This window comes from Tinamus guttatus, unplaced genomic scaffold (genome assembly GCF_059628265.1).
Source record: "Tinamus guttatus ecotype Peru unplaced genomic scaffold, ASM5962826v1 Tinamus_guttatus_pri_ptg000172l, whole genome shotgun sequence".
In the NCBI taxonomy this organism is placed as follows: Eukaryota; Metazoa; Chordata; class Aves; order Tinamiformes; family Tinamidae; genus Tinamus; species Tinamus guttatus.
The window spans coordinates 1,150,188-1,169,027 of NW_028288706.1; the positions used below are offsets into that span (position 1 = coordinate 1,150,188).

Sequence of the window (18,840 nt, forward strand, 5' to 3'; positions counted from 1 at the left end):
GCCCAAGCCCCCTGCATTCATGGTGGTGGTTGGTGCTGCTTCCCAACGGACATGGGGTACCACCAAACCAGGACACTCCTCCCCACAGAGCTGCCTCCTGCAATGGGGCATGGGGAACATGGGGCAACATGGCTTGAAATCACTCAGCCACAACAAGTTGAATGTTCAAAGCACTGCATGGGTGTAAGGAGGTACCTGTAAGGCCCCCATGGCTCACACTCATCCTCTAGCTTCTCCTGGGAGGGATTCCGCAAGAGACCTCAGCTGTGTAACACTTCCAAACGAAGATCTGCAGCATCTCACCCCATCAGGCATTTAATTCAGTGAGAAAGACCCATTTCCACTGGCTTTGCAGACACTTACTCCCCGCCACCATCATCATCACCAATAGGTTTTGGATCAACAGGTATAAACACTCCTGGGGGGCTCCAGACAGTCTCACACACATGCACTTTTACTGGGAAAGAAGGCAAAAGAGCTTACACGTTTCACTTCAATATTTCTGAAGCTAAGCCCTTTGGTTGTGTTTTGAAACAGCACTTTCATTTTGACATTTACTTGCAGATTTTGAACGCGTTAAAAAGGGAAATTGAAATAACTTGCTTGGAGTCCGACCCAAAATATTTTGATGCCATTCTTTCTTCCTTCAACACACCATTTTTCTCAGCTCAAGTTCAGGCAGGGAACCAAGCGCTCAATTACTTGCAGAGCTAATCACTTTTTTCAGGTCACACTCACCCAAGGTCCCTCCTGGGCACTTACAGGATCCCTGACCCAGGGATCCCGATCCCTGACCAGCTTCATCTAAATCTTTGGCTGGAATAGCTGTAAGACTTTCGCCTTACCTTTCCTTTCCCAACAGAGGGGAGCCCTGCTGCCCCTTGCTGCACATCTGCTGACGCAGCCTGCACTTCATTAACAGAGGAGGACAAATTGCTCCTATCTGTAGGGCAGGGAGCAGCCATGGGGCTTTCGGAAGTGTTCGGAAGAGAAGGCAAGGCTTGGTGGTGGGAACCACCCCACCAAAACAAGTACAGTTGTAAGGGTACATCTCCCTATACATAGGGATAATGCTGGCTGGTGCCAGGAAGAGCACAGCCAGCGGGACCACGGAAGGGATCGTCCCTCTGAGCTCAGCACTGGTGAGGCCGCCCTTCGAACACTGTGTTCAGCCTTGGGCCCCTCGCTACAAGGAGGACATGGAGGTGCTGGAGCGTGTCCAGAGAAGGGCAGCGAAGCTGGGCAAGGGCTGGAGCACAGACCATAGGAAGAGCGGCCGAGGGTTGTTTAGTGTGAAGAGGCGGCTCCGGGGAGGCCGTATTGCTCTCTACAGCTACCTGAGAGGAGGCTGTAAGGAGGTGGGGGCTGATCTCTTCTCCAGAATAGCTATGGATAGAACAAGAAGAAACGGCCTCAAGTTGCGCCAGGGGAGGTTCATGTTAGACATTGGAAGGAATTTCTACATGGAAAGAATGGTCAAGCCATGGAACAGGCTGCCAAGGGAAGTGGTAGAGTCACTGTGCCCTTCAAGAAACATATAGAGGAGGCACTTAGGGACATGGTTTAGCAGGATGGTTGGACTTGATGATCTTGAAAGTCTTTTCCAACCATAATGATTCTATGATAATGCTACCAGACCATGTAAGCAGTTTCCATTGGGAAGCACTGTGGGTTCCCAGCTCCAGAGAGCTTCAGCCACACGGTGCTTCTTCCATTTCTAGACATGCAGCCACCTACAGGAGTTCGGATCCCACTCGGAGCTGCTCCCCTCAACATTTATATCAGGCTCCTAGAACACAAGGATAGAGCTGACTGCATTACACAAACTAGGATCCTAATTCAAGACCAAGACAGAGTCCTGTCCTGGCACCCTGCTGCTAACCTCCCTTCTCCTTCAGCTTTGCTCCCCCTGCCCAGAGCAGAGGCAGCACACAAACACAAGCACCACTCTAGCCTTTCCCAGCATGGACAACGTTTGGGCGCCTGGGACAGAAGGCCCATCCTTGTGCTCCACGACACAGCCCAAGCAGGATGCAGACCAGGCTCAGGTACCAGCCCCACTGCTGCAGCATCTTGCTGTGCTGCAGAGGCCTTGTGTAGCACCCAAACCTTCTGCTGACATTTCAATGGGCATTGGTCTTTTTCCCCTCTGTTTTTAAAAAAGGGACTCTGCCAGTAATAGAGGATCAAATCCTAGAAAGGATCAAAAAAGACAAATTTGGGGTGGTTTGAGCTATGCCCCACAACCACATGTGCAACAGGCTCAACGTCAAGGGGGAAGAGCATCTGCAGTGCCTGTGGGCCCTCCTCTCGCCATCACAGGACTCGCAGCTTCCTCAGCCAGCAAAGCATCTCCAAGAAACTGCAGTTAGTAGCTAACTGCTACCTGCTCCAGAAGCCGTGTCTTCCCTTGGCCCCACCAGCAGCACAGCCAAACTCCTCACCCCATTTTGAGTCTCATGACAGAAGTGTGGCCTCCCTGTTGATTCAAACTCCTGGCATCATATGATAGATGACAAAAAGCCCCCCAAAGCCACAGAGATCATCTTGTAAAGGACATTGCTGCTTGTCATAAGCATGAGGAAGACGCTTCCTCATGTTTGATTTGTGCACTGTGACTAACATTTTTCAGCACCAACGATGCTGAACCTGCCTTGTGTTAAACTACTAAATCCTCTCAGAAATAATTATTTTATGTTTTGGTCATGAAACAAAAAGTATAACCACAAAATGCAGGCAGGACTTCTTTTGATGCTGTTTTAATGCACAGCACAATTGTGCCTTCCATCCAGAACCCGTGTCTGCTTTTCATTTTCCTCCGTAGCATCAAAACACTCAGTACAAGTGCCAACAATCTGATTCAGCCAAACACATTTAATGTTATCGAGGTGTCACAGTTACACCCCAAAAATCAGCTTTCAGTGCAAGAGTAATCAACACACCGATGACCAGGTGTCTACATCAGCCAAGCCAGAGGGGACCATCCCACCTTGGAGTTATTCTGCCCCAGGGAGCACAATAAACCACTGGGAAACCTCTCTTTTCCACCCGAGAACCCAAGCAGGCTTTCAGCTGCCAGGTTAGCTGTGACAGAGGGGTGAAGCTGGCACAGAAAAGCCACACTCCCCGCAAACCCACCTCTCCACCACTGCCTCTCCGTGCTCATCCATCCTTCAGTCCACAGCCAAAACCCCGTTTCTCTTTCCCCAGCTACACAACCACCTGCACCTAATTTAACAACATGCTGTGGGGAGGTTAATAGTAACATTAACAAGAACTACACAAGCTTTCTCTGCGCATTGCCCTGCACTTATCCTCTACAAACCCAAGCTCACTGGAAGGTGACATCCCAAGCAGCCCATCCCAGGAGAGATCAGACTGGGAATTTTTTCAACAAGGTGTCTTCAACAAGGACAACACATCCTATTCCTCACAAATACTACCGCAATGCCATTTTATGCCTTTGGGAGGCCATCTAGGAATAAACAACCACCCAAGCCCTCATGGGTACAAGTCACAGGCCCTGCCGGGCCTTGGGTCTGCAGGGCTGTCAGGAGCAGCTCCCTAGAAAAAGAAACTGCTTGTTTCTCCATACACTTTCCCAGTGAAAATAAAAATGCAAAATAAAGCCACTTTGCATAAGTTTGTACCATTGATGACTATTCCTACAGGGGAAAAACTGAAGGCTTAGAAAAAACATGCTTTGACTCTTAAATAAAGTATTCTGTTTTTCCCATTTGAAGTACTCTAAGCAGAAATTTCCTTTCTTCTCCTCTTTGAAGAGTTTCATCCCTGGTCCAGCAGAGCCGCTTGTCAACCCCAAAGGGCTCAGCCTCCTCTCTGCCTGCAGAGGCTCCCCTCACATCCCACCTTTCCCCGGAGAGGTCCCAGGGGAACCTGCCCATTCCTCCTAGGTGATTGCAGCAGTCCAAGCGCAGAGTTTAGAGGACACAACGGAGCCCTTCCGAGCAGGTTGCCGGCACGCGAAGCCCCCTCCGCTCCACCCGGGCTGCCATCCCACCGCTCGCCCCGGCCAGAGGGGCCGACGTTCCTCACCTGCGCTGCCGCTGTCCAACGTCCCAGGAGGAGCCCGGCTAGAGGAGCCTCTGCTCCATCTCCTCCACGTCAGCACGGCCTCTCCTCTGCTTCCCCGGCCCCGCCGGGTGCCGAGTGGCACCCGTGTCTCCACCAGCTCTTTGCACGCCCCCAGGACAGAGCCAGCGTCGAGGTGCACGGACACCCAAAGCCCTCTCCTCCTCTAAAGGAGCCCTGGATCTCTCAAAGGCTTCAGCAGAGCTGCCAACACCGCTGCCCCTCCACCCAGCACCAGCCCCTCCAAAACCCAACCCCGAGCAGGAGCAGACGCGGGGCAGGAGGGGCCCGGTGCCGCAGGGTGTGGGACACGGGCCCTTCTGCACCTCCACGCACCCTGCGAGCAGCCTGGCAAGTGGCTCCGCAAAGGCAGCCCCGCTCTTCCCTCCATTCAGAAATTCTCCCCTCGCCAGCCACTACTTTTTTTTTTTTTTTTTTATTAGAAGTTGTTAACATTTACATCTCCTGAATGAAATCACTTCCTTCCTCCTCCTCCTCCCATGGGTACTGCTGGAGCTTCTGTTTGCTACCTGCACACCCACCCAGCTGTGACTCAGTGCCAAAACAGAGGGTGAAGGAAGCGGCAAACAGTCTTTCTAGCAACTGTGACTCACCGGCCAAGACTTGCTGCTGAAGTTTTCTGCTGTCATGCTACGTATGCAACTGCCCTCAGTGCCAGTATAAAGCTTCCCTTGCTTCCTGCTGCCCACTGCCAGCCAGGTCCAAAATAAGGGCAACCCACATGGTTATCTGCTTTCTGCAAAAATTAGCTTCAGCTTGTACAAAAAAAATAATTGGCTCCCAAGCCTCATCTGCTGTCCTAAGATTAACCTTAAAAAGCAGTGCAGAAGCCAGGCGCAAAAGAAGAAAATGGCAAAATCATTTTCATTTAGCTGCGTGCAAGATGGGCTCCAAAGCCAGAAAGGCAATGCTAGGAGCACAAATGTGCTTTTCTGGCCTAAAAAAAAGGTCAGATCTAAACACTGGAGATTTCCAGGCAGCTCCCAGAGTCCACACGTGCTCACACCTCCGTGGGAGATGCACTGAACATTCTCCTGTGCTCATAGGAAAGCCCTGGCAGGTGGGGCATCTCTAGATACATCTGGTACCCCCGGACAGCTCCTTCCCCGAGCATCCGGCTTGCTGGGCATGGAGTTATTTGGCATAAGGGGCATGTGGCACCCGGCAGACCCCAGCACACACACGTGGCCCCCAGCGCGGCCCAAGAGCAGAACCCAACATGCCCTGGAAGCCAAGCACAGCAAGGCAGCCCCAGTCCTGCAAGGCCAGGGGCAAAGCTCAAAGCGAAAACTGATCGGCCGAGGGCAGAGCAGCGGCTGCGCTCACTGCCCTGCACATGTGACGGGGGGACAGCAACGGGAACTTCCAGGGCCCCTCTCCACCCACAGAAACCTCCACGGAGCAAGGCCAGGGCTCCAACGAGTGCAGGAAGCCCTGGTACACGCATAGGTTCATTCAGAAAAGGTTTCTTCTCCATGTTCTCCTCCAAACTCCATCCTGCTAGATCTCAACAGCAATTGCTCACACCAAGCAATGCAACCAACAGCAGGGAAAGAGTCTCTCAGAAAAGCTAAAAAAGCCTCTTTAGTTTTAATATGCAAAACCCAGGCAGCTCAATCAGGCAGCAACAGCTAAATGTCATTTCCTCCCTTGGTACTGTCACTCTGCTTGTAAAACAGAGCGGGCTGTGGCTGACAGTTTGTCACATTCTGGAGACATTGAGGATTTAACACCTGCACTGCCTGGGGAAAAGGTGACGCCGCAGCTGGGCAGGAAGCCGTGGTCTTGCTCCTCATGCCCCCACCAAAGCCACCAAGATTAACGCGCCGGCTGCCACCAAAACACCCCACCTTGTGCCTCTCCCCTGGAAAGCAGCACTGCAGCCGAAGCTTCCAGCAGCCTCGGCGAGCGCATCCCTGCACTCCCGCGTGGATGCGCAGGCAGCCAGCACTAAGTCGTAAAGACGCTGAGCATCTGCTGCTTGTTGATATCAACGGGATTAATGAGCACTCAGCACTTCCGCAGAGCGGGTCACCGCTATCTGAATCACCAACGATGGATTTAAGAGTATTTCAAGCTTGGCCTAGTTAGACACCAACACAATATTTGCACGTCACAGCAATGGACATTCGCTACTTGCATTAAAGTTATGTTTTCCTGGGCTACAACAGTGCAATACAGCGAAAATGCAAATACAAGCACCCACACATCCTCTTCTCTTGGCTGGCCCTTCAGCAAGGCAAGGTACATGTCAGAGCTGGGGGAGTCATGAATTCTTAAATACAACTGACACAAACTTTTTTTATTTGAATAGCTCAGGTGAAAACTTTTCATACACTTTCAAAACTGGAACTTATACATGGAAAGAGGAAGGACGACATGAGCTAAGTATCATTTGGACATTTGAAAGTTTTTTTTCTCCCATATGATTTTAATGAAGAGTTGGGGAAGTCAGTCAAACTATCAGACACTTTAACAGAGAACTTCATGGCCCTTTCAAGATTACCTTTGGGGCAAAGTTTTGTCATTTGTTTGAACCCTCTTAGCTACAGATACAGTACGCTGGCCGAAGAGTCCATGCAGGACTGGACGTTGCAAGTAGGAGCACAGAGCATCCTTGAGCCTCTGTCTCTCTGCTTTGATCTCACACACACCATGAAGCTCCTGCATCGTGTTCTGCAGATATTTACCAGTAGCAAGGATATAAACCATTACATCTTGACCAAATTCATATTTTAATAACTACGGTGTTCCTTCAGGAATAGCTACATGGTTGTCGGCTTTGTCTTTCAAAGGACAAAAATCCGGGTTGAAAGACATCAGGTGTCCTTGCTAGGAAGGAGCCCATGGGGAACTGCACTGAAGAGGCTCCTAAGCAGCCTGGCCAACGAAGAGCTCAATACTGCTTCCAGACTAAGCAGAAAAGTGTTACTGCCTGGGGAAAATGCAAAGCTTTAAAAGTTGCCTACATCTCAGCAACATTTATTTCTTTGTAGCTGATTCACCTGAATCTTGAGAAGACAAAGGTTGAAGAGAAATTATCCAAATAATAGAGGGAAAACAGGCTCAACGGTTCTGAATCTTTTGCGTGATTCAAGTCATTATCAATTAACATCAACTGCCAAATACCAATTGGGGCTTTAAGGGAGAGAGAGAGGAAAAAAAAAAAAAAAAAGGAGGGGGGCAAAAAACCAACAACTACATTTTAGCCAGCATCCTTCCTCCCCACTCCCCAGCTCCGGTGTCCCCTTCCTGGCCACAGCTCCCCTTGCTTTCCCTGCCCTGACACTCAGCCTGGCCCAATTCCTTTGGGGACAAGAGGGATGGATGGCCAAGGAGCTTGGGCTCTGCCATAACTGTTCCTTTTTACTGATTTATACTGAGCTCTGAAGCTTACAAATGTCCTCAATTCTATAGTCTCAAAACAAAAGTCCCAAGGTCTCTCCTAGAAGGAAGCTCTGAAATCCAAACCTAAGCATAAATCTCTTCCCTCTCTCCCTGCACTAGTGAGGATCTTGACACCATTTACCCCAGCCAGGACAGTGTCTTCAATACAAGCACATCAGACCCCCTCTGTGGGGCCCTTACTGCAGCAAGGAAATGGAGGACTGCAGGAAGGGAGAGGTGAGGGCTACTGAAAGAGGGACAAGTTGCCCTATAGATTCCAGGTGAGCAGATTGATCTAAAAACAGTCCTAGGCCCAGAGAGAAAGCCACTAAATCAGTCTTGCAGAAGGCTCTGGCTGCCCTGTCCAGAGGGCTCTGACTCCCCTGTCCGGAGGGGATGTCTCTGGAATGCCATCCCTGGATGGTAGCAGGGATGTTTTCAACGAGGTAGCATTTGTTACTGTTACTAGTCACAGTTCCAGTGGAAGGAGCAGCATCCTTGAGGGGCTTCTGCTTCAGCAGCAGTCCATTTAGACCTAGAGTTGAGGCTGACTCCTTAAGTCATTCTCCCTAAAGCTTTTCCTCCATCAAGCAACATGAGACTGGATCCTTTTGCTCCCAGAAACACTGCAAGCGCTCAGGAGCACAGTCGACAAGTTGGTAAGACTAATACCCCGCTAGGCAGACTTGCCTAAAAAAACAGGCTGGAAAAGCATTGGGGTTTTTTGTGTGCGTGTGGGTGGGTCAGATTTCGTTTTGAAAGCTTCACCTTTTCCTAGAGCCTCCTCCTGTCCAAGCACACACAGGAGAGCAAGTCTGTTCTCTCAACTCAGCTGCAGGTAACAGCCTTCCGCATTTTTCTGATCCACTTTGGGAAGCAGCGCAAATCTGGCATCAGTTGTGCTGCCTTTTCAGTGCAAAACTAAAGGAATAAAAGCTATTTGTGTAACCTGCCTGTTAGCCTCACTACTCCTCTGTGCCAGAAATGACATCTCCCAACCCGCCCTGTCAACATGCAGAGCGCTAGGGATGAAGGCACCAACGCTGGCACCACGAGATAAGACCAAGAACAAAAATCCTCTACTTTAGAGAGTGGCCCCCACACAGGATTTGCTCCTGTCTTTCTCCCTGAGGCCCACGAGAGCTGCCCTCCACTGCTGCAGCTCTGAGCTGCTGTGATCAATGTCCTCCAAGATCTCCACCATAGAACAGCCAACGAAGCACCAGGGAAGTCAGCAAGGTTGACCATTTGGCTCATCTGAGATGGCTTCACTAGCCAGGAAGAGCTTTTTGCAAATAAGTCACTTAGACACATGCCGAGATCAGTCCTGGCTGATTGGGTTCTGCTTGAGCACTGGCACCAGGATCAGCTGATGCTTATGGAGATGGGGACACCCTCCACCGACCACGTTGTCACACCTCAGGTGTTTCAGCCCCAGAGATGTGACTGCCCCTTGGACTCCCTCTTTGGGAAGGGCAGCAGGGGCACCAGCACCCTGAGCCATGGAGAGGGCTCAGGAAGGGCTTCTTAAGATGGTCCACTGAGGGATGGAGCATGAAGCATCTCCTGTACCTCCTGCCAACAGGCACAGGAAAATGGGGCAGAGGGAGAGGTCTGAGCATTGCATTCTCTTCTTTATTTTGCTCCCATTGGCATCAAGAAATAAAATAAAAACATCTCAATGCTTCAAAGAGCTACAAAAAAAACCCTGTCTAGAGAGGAGCAGAGACTGTTTGGTTTAGGAACACAGCCCTGAAGCATCTGGCTTTCTAGACATCAACCACCAGTTCAGTTTGAGATGGCAGCCTCAACTGCTGCCCCTCCAGTTGGAGGGATTTTAAGGGGAATAAAATCAAGCCAAATTTCAAATAGTTCAGGTGAAATGCAATACTGATTTCCAAAGCATTGCATGCTTCGGTCAGCACTTCTACTCCCATAATCTCCTGCAATCAAGGTAATGGACCGGTGTCTCCATGTGCACTCAGGGACCTTATCACCCATGGAGTCAGGAACACTGGGAATCAAGCGAGGACCTTGGAGGCTGTTCATCCACACAGTCATTGAGCCACCCCAGAGAAGGGTACCAGGCACTGGGAAAGCAAAGGGCTTCAAGAGAGGGGAGAGCACAAGTCCCTTCCACTCCATCTCCACTACACCGTTTTCACCCTGGTTCACATCCGGGGCTGCACTCTTGTATTTTGCCACCTCGTTGGTACTACCTGGAGAATCTTCCACTTCCACATACCATCCATACCAGCAAAGCACTCAAACGTTCCCAGTGCCACCCCATGAAGTTGGTACACGAGCTATGTACCAGCAATGCCACCTTCATGGTGAGTGTTCCAGGGCAAGGACAGCATCGTAACATCTCCTTTGCAAGAAAAGCTGTCCCCCAGCCCCCAAAACACAAGGCTTCAGGATGCAAGCACCCTTTGCACACAGTGCTGATCGAGTCTGGAGTCTCAGGAACACCGTCTCATCTCCCTAATGCCATGGAGAGCCCAAAACGCATCACACCCTGTTCTACACATCACACTTGATCAGCAAACTCAGGAGCATCCCAACCTGCAGGTTCATCCTTCCCACTGCACAGGTCTGCACTGCACAGTAAACACGTGTGGGCAGGAACTGGGCTTTGCACCTTACCAGCTCCATTACTGCACTGCTCCTCCCCAGCACAAAGCATGAAAGAGCAGAATTAAGTTCTTGGCTCAGCCTTGACTTCTGGATTTCAGGAAGAAGCACTCACCATTTCAAGCAAGCAGGGAAGCAGCAGCCATCTCCTCCAGCCTCCAAGCGAAGAGGGAGGCAGTAACAGCACGTCACATCTCTGCTCTTTAGCGAAGCAGAGAGCAGCAGGAGGACCACAAGTCCCAGATCTCCCACTCATTTTGACACATGCAGATATTTCAATAGCCTTCACTGCATAAGAGCTGCTCAAACACCAGGTGAGCAGGTACCTTGGGTGTTTTTTACTACAAGCCTCTGAAGCCTGAGCAGACTCAGCTCTCACTGAGCCGACTCGTGGTACTGTGGACCTAAGGACCAGCCTTGTAGTGAGAGTGGCAGGGCTGGTCTCCACACAGCCCTGCATCCCCACAGGAGGGACATGGGCTGCCCAGCGAGGAGCAGCTGGGAAGGAGCAGGGGGACAGCAAAGAGCACCCGCCCGCGACCAAGGCGGTGCAACCCCTGGGACACCAACTTGGATGGCCACGAGGGGATGAATGTGAGTGGCTCTTCCCACCGCTCCGACTGCACCACAGCCACAGCACATCTGCGAGCAGGAGGCCACAAACGCCACGGGCATGCACAGACCCACACATTGACCCCGGGCTGCTGAACAACCCTCGCACCCGCTCACCTGCACATTGCGCACGTGATGGAGCAAGCGGCTGCGGAGGGGCCGGGGTGACACGGTGCCCTCGGCAGCGCGGTACGGAGGAGGCAGAGGCAGCGGCACAGCACGGAAAGGGGAGGACGGAGACGAGGAGCAACACATGCAGGCAGCCACAGAGCCTGCGTCCCAGAGGTGCTGTCACCACCACCCAGACCATATCCTCGCAAGGGGCATGCGGACGCCAAAGCGCAATGCTGCCCGGAGACGTCCCGAGGCAACGAGTTGGCCCGAGCTCAGACACCCCATGCAGCAGCCATGATACCATGAAAACACCAGAGCTTGCACATCCTCTCCTCCCCCAGACGCACACAATGTGTCAGGACAGACAGTCAGCAGGACAGACAGGTTGCTCCCCCCGGCCCCGGTACCTGCACTCGGTGACGCTACAGCAATAGCTGCCGCTGCGCCGGCCGCCCCGGCGCTCCGAGCGCAACTCGGTCCTCGACTTGCGCAGGCTGAAGTACTCCGTGAGCTTCCCGAAGGACGAAGCCATGGCCCCGGCGGCAGCGCGCACGGCCCCCAGCACGTGCAGGCAGTGCCGCTCGCTACCCCGCACGCTCCATGCGCCCAGGGCGAGCCCAGTGGGGACAGGAAGGAGGCACAGGGTGGAAGGAGCCCAAGACAAGAATCCACGCGCTGGCCGGTCCGGGGCGCCCAGGCGGTGCGGCAGAGGCGATGCTGCCGTGCAGGCGGCGACGAGGCACTCCACACGGCTCAGCCGCCCGGCTGCTTTCCCCCACGCTGCGGTCCTGCGGCGCACAGAGCCCGGCGCGGTCACCGCGGGAGGAGCCGCCCGGCTTGCTCTTCTCACACCTCTCAGCCCGCCAGGGTCGGCGATGCCGCGGGCAGCCCTTGGCACGCGAGGCTCCAGCTTCGCCGGCACCTGGGCGCAAGGAGAGGGACAGACACCTAGAGCCAGGCAGCCCAAGCGGCGCGGCCGTCACCTGCTGCTCCTGCCTGCCCGCTCCAGCGCGACCAATTGCGACCGCAGCTGCGAGTGGCGGAGAGAGGCAAAGCCATTGCCAGGAGAAACCCTACTCCAAGACCTCCCCCGGCCAGGAGGGTTTGTCTTTGCATCCTCAGGGAGGCTGAGACTTGAAAGAAACCTCCCTGCAGCCCCCACAGAGCAAAAGGTGCCGAGCAGAAGGGACGTCCATGTGCCACCCCTGCAGAGACCCCGGAGCAAACGGCACCAGAAACTGGGGCTAACTCCAGCAGTGGAGCAGCAAGCTCCCTTCGTGTGCTGCATATCCCGCTGTAGCAGATGCCATGTTAAAGGATAAGAGGAAAGACCCGCTCGCTGCCGTTCCCCTGCTTGGAGCGATCCGCCGCGAGCAGCCGGGAAGGGACGATGCTGCACAGCAGGAAGCCCCCGAACGCCAGCCCGCTTCCTCCCCGCTCATCCTCCTTCTCCCTCCAGGCTCTCCCTCGCTTCCCACTCCGAGTTCAACGCCCAGAGGAGAGGCTTCCGAGCCCAGCCCCGACCGTACCTGCGCGCAGGCAGCCCGCTCCTTCCCTCTCCCGCAGCGCCGGCGGCTGCTCCATTCGGAGGGAGAGCAGCCGCTCGCTCCTGCTCGCTCCCGCGCACGCAGCCCCCCGCTCAGCTCCCCGGCACCCCGCACGGAAGCGCGGTGCCACGAGGGAGGCTCGGAGGGCTCAAAGCACAACCAAGGGTCCTTGCACAAAGGGATGTGCACAACAGCCTCACCTCGGGGCTAACGGGGAGTTTTGGAGGGCTGGGGGAAAGCGGGGGAGGAAGCAACCGACAGATGCACGCACCAAGCTGCACGACCATCCCCAGCAGGCAGCTGGGCAGGACACGGGGCAGCACCCGGCACAGCCTGAGCACCGCTGAGGGCCGTGCCAGCTCACAAAGCCCCCATCACACACAGGGTGGCGGGGAAGGTCGTTGCCAGCCCCTCTTTGCAGGGCAGGCTCGCTGTGCCCTGCACACTCACCCTCATGTCCCTCCTCGCAGCGGCCAGGAGGCCACCACCCTGTGCAGGGTCCCAAGCACACCAGCCATGCAGACACCACCCTTGTGAGCCCCTTCTGGGTGCAGGGCACCAAGCGACCAGATTTCCTGCAATGCAGGAAGCTTCACAGCACGAGCCTGATAGCTCCTGCACCAGAAAAATGCGCAGGAACAACCTCTGTGTTTACTAAATCCATCTCCCTGGTGCAGTTTCATGAAGGGGTTTTTAAAGCCTGCAATGTCTAAAAGCCCTGAGAAGAAATCCATGCACATCTCCAGTTGATACCAAAAACAAACAAAGAAAAAAAAAACAAAGAAAAATTTCCACAGGGGATCTAGTGGATCCACAGCTCCTTTCTCCTCTTTCTATGCATCCCAATCCCCCACTCACCATGATCTGGGACTTGATGCCACATAAGACACCTGTGGAAGGGAGTTCACAGCTGTTCTTGGCCATTTGGAGGTAAGGTAGAGTCTCCTCCTCTAAACAAGCAGCATTAAACCATCGGAAAGTTGCTCCACTGAGGTCCATCATCACCCCCTCTGGCAGCCTCCTGCAAGCAGGAGGGAGCTGGAACCTGCCTTGTGCAGCAGCCTCTGCCATGCAGCCCAGGCTTGGACCCCAGGTTCAAAACATCACCTGGATCACTCTGACCATATCCCCAGGAGACTTCATTTCCATAACACTTCTCAAATGTGGCTGGACAGGAGCAGGGAAGGAAGAAAGGCACTTACTCAAAGCTGACATTCTTCAGCTGCCCCTACAATGTCTACTCAGCAGCTGGACCACAGCAGATGCAGACCCTGCTGCTCCTTTCTCCTCCTGCCTTGCTTGTGGCAGCTCATCCCTTCACACAAGACAGCTTTGACATAGATATTGACCAGAACTGAGGCAGCTGGTGCTTGCACTTCTATAAGCAAGACCCGTGCTGGCTGAAGGCCCTTCCACGTGGCTCTGCCCCAGTGCAGCGGGTACACGAGGAGCAGCGACTGCTGCATCCTGCAAGGCTCCCTGGGGAGGAGCCCCAGACACTGGATCAAAAACAAAGCTACAAAACAGCAGAAGAGCCCAGGACACGCTGAGAGACGAAACCCCAGCGCAGGAGGCACTTCAGCCTCGGCATCCCGAGAGCCTCATCCACCAGGCTGGAGACAGAGACGTTACCTGGGACAACAGAGCAACACGGTGGCTCTGCTACCGCACGAGTACTCTGTTGGGACAGACTCTCCCCCATGGGGGAAAAACCTTATACAGCTCCTTATAGAAAAACGGAATGAAAAGTTCCCAAATCCCCTACAGTAAAAGGCACAGTTAAAGCCTTCAAGTCAAACGAGAGAGAATTTCTTATGAGCCATCTTCAGTGCCAGCATGGGAGAGAAGGGAGAGATTGGGTTTGGCTTATCCACATTTTCAAGACAACAATCTTTTTTTTTTTTTTTTTAAAAAAAAAAAAAAAAGCCATAGAGACTCAGAAGTTTTATTTTTAAATTGGAATTTTCCCGACTGCTAAAAAGCAGCCACTAAAACAAAAAAAAAAAGTCAGCATTAGGTCACCAGTGATATCAGTTCCCTCTAAACCTCGCATGAACAGAGCCAGGAATGAACTTGGAGATCAAGGGAAGGTCTGAGCACTAACTTGGGAGTTGGGAAACAAAATTCTTCTTGTTTTAAAATGATACACCCTGCAAGACCCCATTTTTCTACAGCCAGTTAATGCACTTTCATTGGTGTGCTGGAGTGGTATCAAGTGCTGCAGAAGAGCAATATAAGTAACAGGGGAATATGGGAATATGTAGGATTGGTGTGGCCAGGGATGAAAACATTGATCTGATTGCTTGATGGGTAAAAGGATTTTCTGAGGCCAACCAATATGGGAATACAAAGGGTGAGATGTTAATAAGGGTCACCTGTGAGAGGAAATAGAGGCCACTTGCAGAAGATTAGGAAGGTTGTTGAAATACCCTGGGCTGAGAAGGAGCTGCTGGGCTGTTCCTGCTCCTCTGCCTCCCCACGGGGGAATATGTTATTTCACAGGACACACAAGACCCGAGGTCACAACATGCACATGTAGAAGCACTTTAGACGCAAGCACGAAGCAACGTGAGGAATGCGCATGCACGCACAAAACCACCAGAGACTCGTAAGGGTCCCCACAAACAGGAGGAAAAAAAAGCTACAAGCGTGCATCTTCGTCAAAGCCAGGCCCAGGCCAAAGAAGCATTTCAAGAGGACCAACTGTTCCAAATGCAACACATTTTCTTTTTGCACCATATCTGACAGCAGAAGTCAAACAAATATATGCCGTATGTGCAAGCGTTAGCCCCTTGCTCCTTGGGTGTTGACGTAAGACTCCTCCTTGTCAGATCATAGAATCATAGAATCATAGAATCATAGAATGCTTAGGGTTGGAAGGGACCTCTAGAGATCATCTAGTCCAACCCCCCTGCATACGCAGGGACACCTAAAGCACATGGCACAGGACTGCGTCCAAGCGGGTTTGGAAGATCTCCAGAGAAGGAGACTCCACAACCTCTCTGGGCAGCCTGTTCCAGTGCTCTGTCACCCTCACTGTTAAGAAATTTTTCCTTAAGTTCCTATGGAATTTTTGATGTTTCAGTTTCCGGCCATTTCCTCTAGTCCTATCAGTGGCCACCACTGAAAAGAGACCATGACCGTCCTCTGCACTCCCTCCCTTGAGATCCTCACGGGCATCCCACAAACGCTCTCATTTTGTCAAAAAGCTGCACATTGTGCCCGTGGTGCCACAACAAACTGCAGCTCCTCACTGCTGCCCGCAGCCCTGGCAGAACAGCCCAAACCCCCGAGGCCAAGTCCTCCGGGAGCACCGCGCACGACAACCCCGGGACTAACGTGCTTATCCGCAGAGACGTAAAGCCCTATGGAAGTGCTACATTTTAATATAGTTTAAAAAAAAGCAGGGGATGCTAGAGACGTGATAATTTCAGTCTAACTAAGCACTTTGCTTTAATTGTCAGTTATTTTGCATTACACACAAATTTCCATGCTGATACCTAGCATAAGCCAGATGCATCCATTTACTAATTTGCCCGCCATATCACTGCTTTATAATTCATTTCTGTAAAATTGGTCCAATTCCAACCACAAGTTGAAACGTGCTGTTAAATTTACAGCCAAAACACACTCCTTGGAGGAGCAAAAGGTAAAATAACTCGAAGATCTGCCTGTTGTGAGCCGAACTGAGCATCTCCCATGGGTGGTGGGGCAAGGGGTGCCATGTCCTGCGCTGCGCCGAGCGGGTACCGTGCTGCATCTCACTGCCTGCCGGGATCCGACCCCAGCCTTGCTCAGTTCTGCCATGCAAAACTCCAATGGGTTTTGCCCAAGGGAACCGGGTGGGGATGAATTACCCCATCCTCAGTCAACCTGTGAATGACCATAGTTCATGAGTCATTGAAACAATGGTTATTTTCCCAAAAAAACCCTGGCAAGAGTCAAAAGAAAAAGTGCAACAGCTGTTAATAGGATAAAGCATTTCAGGAAATACAGCTACAGCCCAGCATAACTTCAAGCCTCAGAAAAGCAACAATCAATGAGCAAGAAGTCTCCAGGCTCAGGGACCTACAATCACTACAGCAGTCTGCATTTATAAATAATTACTCATGCCTATCTCAATTGCTGGTGAGGAGTCCGCTCTTACTCCTGGTTCCCCGTGACCGGTTTCTCCTGCCCTCCGTAAAGGAGGCATTTCTGGTCCAGCACCTCCCTCCGATGGCTCTGGGCTGAGGGGCCACCCGGAGCAGCGGCCTGGGTGCCCCGGGACCCTCCTGCAGGCGCCTTCCCCACGGCCACGGGCAGGCCGAGCCCGGCCCGCGGGAAAGCTGACACACAGGAGGGAGTTTCTCTCCCCTCAGAGCACAGAATTCACCTAGGGCTGCCACATCCAGGCACCTCGCTGCCCAACACCTCAGGCACCTTTGCACCATGTTGCAAAGGCCCCCTTGGCAGCAGGGCCTACTTCCACCAAGGCAACCTAAGGAGACTGGCTGGGGATTTCTCCTCCCTCCCTTCCAAAAGGTGCCAGGAATCACAGTCTACTCAGGAAAAAGAGCCCGCATGAGACAGAAGAGGAAGAGATGGGCAAGGAGACCTATTTGTGCTCAGCTTTTAAGCAATGTGGCCAAAGGCATCCTGCACGTATGAGGAAATAGCTTTCCCTTCATATTTTCTTCTCCTTACTCCAAAGACTGCTCACCATCCCGCTCCCTTCACCCTGACCACTTCGTCTGATGCTTCCTAAAATGAAGGCAAGTGATGGATGAGCCAAGACACAGCCAAGAGAGCAGGAACAGGGACACTGCTACTCTACAGAGGGGCACAGGGGACACTCACGTCCCCATCGGCAGCCCAGGGGACTAACAGCAGGCATCTGCACAAACCAGAATCCCAGAATCCCAGAATGGTTTAGGTTGGAAGGGACCTCTAGAGGAAGATAGCTCTGTTTCCAACCTTTTTCTTCTCACCATTCACCCAGTAATTGTCCCAATACGGCATCAAAATGAAGTCTATTAAAATCTCAGCATCCTTCCCAAACAACGGATTAATGTAATCCTCTCGCCACAGACCTGGCCATGCCTCTCGCAGGGAAGGGTGGCCAACTGCAGCGCCCAGAGTCAAATTTTAACTTCTGTCAAATGGCTGAACAGAGCAATGTTTGGATAAAAAGGGACGCTGGATTTAGTCTGGATCAGGTTCTGATTTTCAATTAAACTGAAAGATCCCCCCAGGTTAGAGTAATTTAATTAAAACAAGCAAAGTAAATGCAAACCTCACAAAATACTAAAGTGTTAACCGTAATATAAGGAAAAAAAAAAAAAAAAAAAAAAAAAGGAGGACTAACCACCTCAGGGACCATCCCCACGGAAACAGCACGGCCTCAGTAAACCTCTTCCCACTCCACGCAGCGCTGATGCTCCGCGCTGCCTCTGCCTCCACAGCGGCAGCACGTTTAATTCCAGTCTCCCAGGAGCAGCCAGTCACTCGCCTGTCAGCAGGGCTTTTTGAATACAGATTTCTTTTTCCCCTTCCTTCATTTTGCAATTCTCACCTTGACGTCCCTAGCGCAGGTCCAGCCAGGGTCCTCCAGAGGCCCCCACAGCAGCTGGGTGAAGCAGGGGGACACTGGCCAAGGGAAGGACTCTCCACGTCACCCTGACCCGGGGGACAGGGGACCACAGCTGCCCAACCCCCCTGGTCTCCAGCATGCTGCAAGCAGCAGGATTGCTCCTCGACACCTCCAGGCACATAGAGGGGCTCCAAAAGCACCGGGGGAAATAAATCGAGCAACATCCTAACGCACGCATCCTAATGTGGAATAGAAACACACTTTAAAGGTCACCCTGTACTTAGGGCAGGGAGCAAGAGAAATTCAAACAAGCATCGAGAGCAGAAATACCAGAGCACAACAGATAGGCCACGTTTTCCCTCCACACATGGGGCTCTGTTGAGCCCAGGCAGACCCGCAAGAGCAGCATGGATGACTGCACTTGTACCAGTGCCAGAAGCCCCACAAGGCTCAGGAAAAGATTAAGCAACATTAGGGCAGCTCTGGCAATTTAAGTGTCTTTCACATTGCAATCAGTGTGGAGCACTCACGGGTTCTGTATCAGCATCATGGCACCACAGGCAAGTCCAATCTGCCTCCATAGGTACTTGTGCTATTTGGTCACCTCCCAAATGTCCAAGTTGCATCCCGGGTTCAGCCCTCGAAGGCTCCCTGGCCTCAGAGCAGCTCCGGGCATCACTGGTGCCCGGCCACGGCCACACGTCAGTGCGGAGACGAGCTCCGTCCTGCAGCACTTCTACATCTACCAAACTCTAAATCCCCACTTCACCCATCTCCCAGCTTCCCAAACAGACATGTCATCCACCCTCACACTCTCTCCCCCACTCCAAGCTACATCCCCTGGCTGAAATCTGCCTGATT

General features: G+C 52.5%; 1 protein-coding gene across 3 annotated transcripts in view; it reads right to left on the reverse strand.

The window, feature by feature from the left end:
• Positions 1 to 18,840, reverse strand: part of LOC104578726 (ankyrin repeat and fibronectin type-III domain-containing protein 1) — a 198,532-nt gene that overhangs the window by 172,170 nt on the left and 7,522 nt on the right. Inside the window, exon 1 of one of the 3 annotated variants that reach the window (XM_088523018.1) lies at positions 11,268 to 11,395. The exons of the other annotated variants lie outside the window; for them this stretch is intronic. Coding sequence (XP_088379144.1) covers positions 11,268 to 11,392 — 125 coding nt within the window. The 5' untranslated portion in view covers positions 11,393 to 11,395. Of the gene's footprint in view, positions 1 to 11,267; positions 11,396 to 18,840 lie in introns of those variants that run through there. 3 annotated transcript variants of the gene reach the window in all.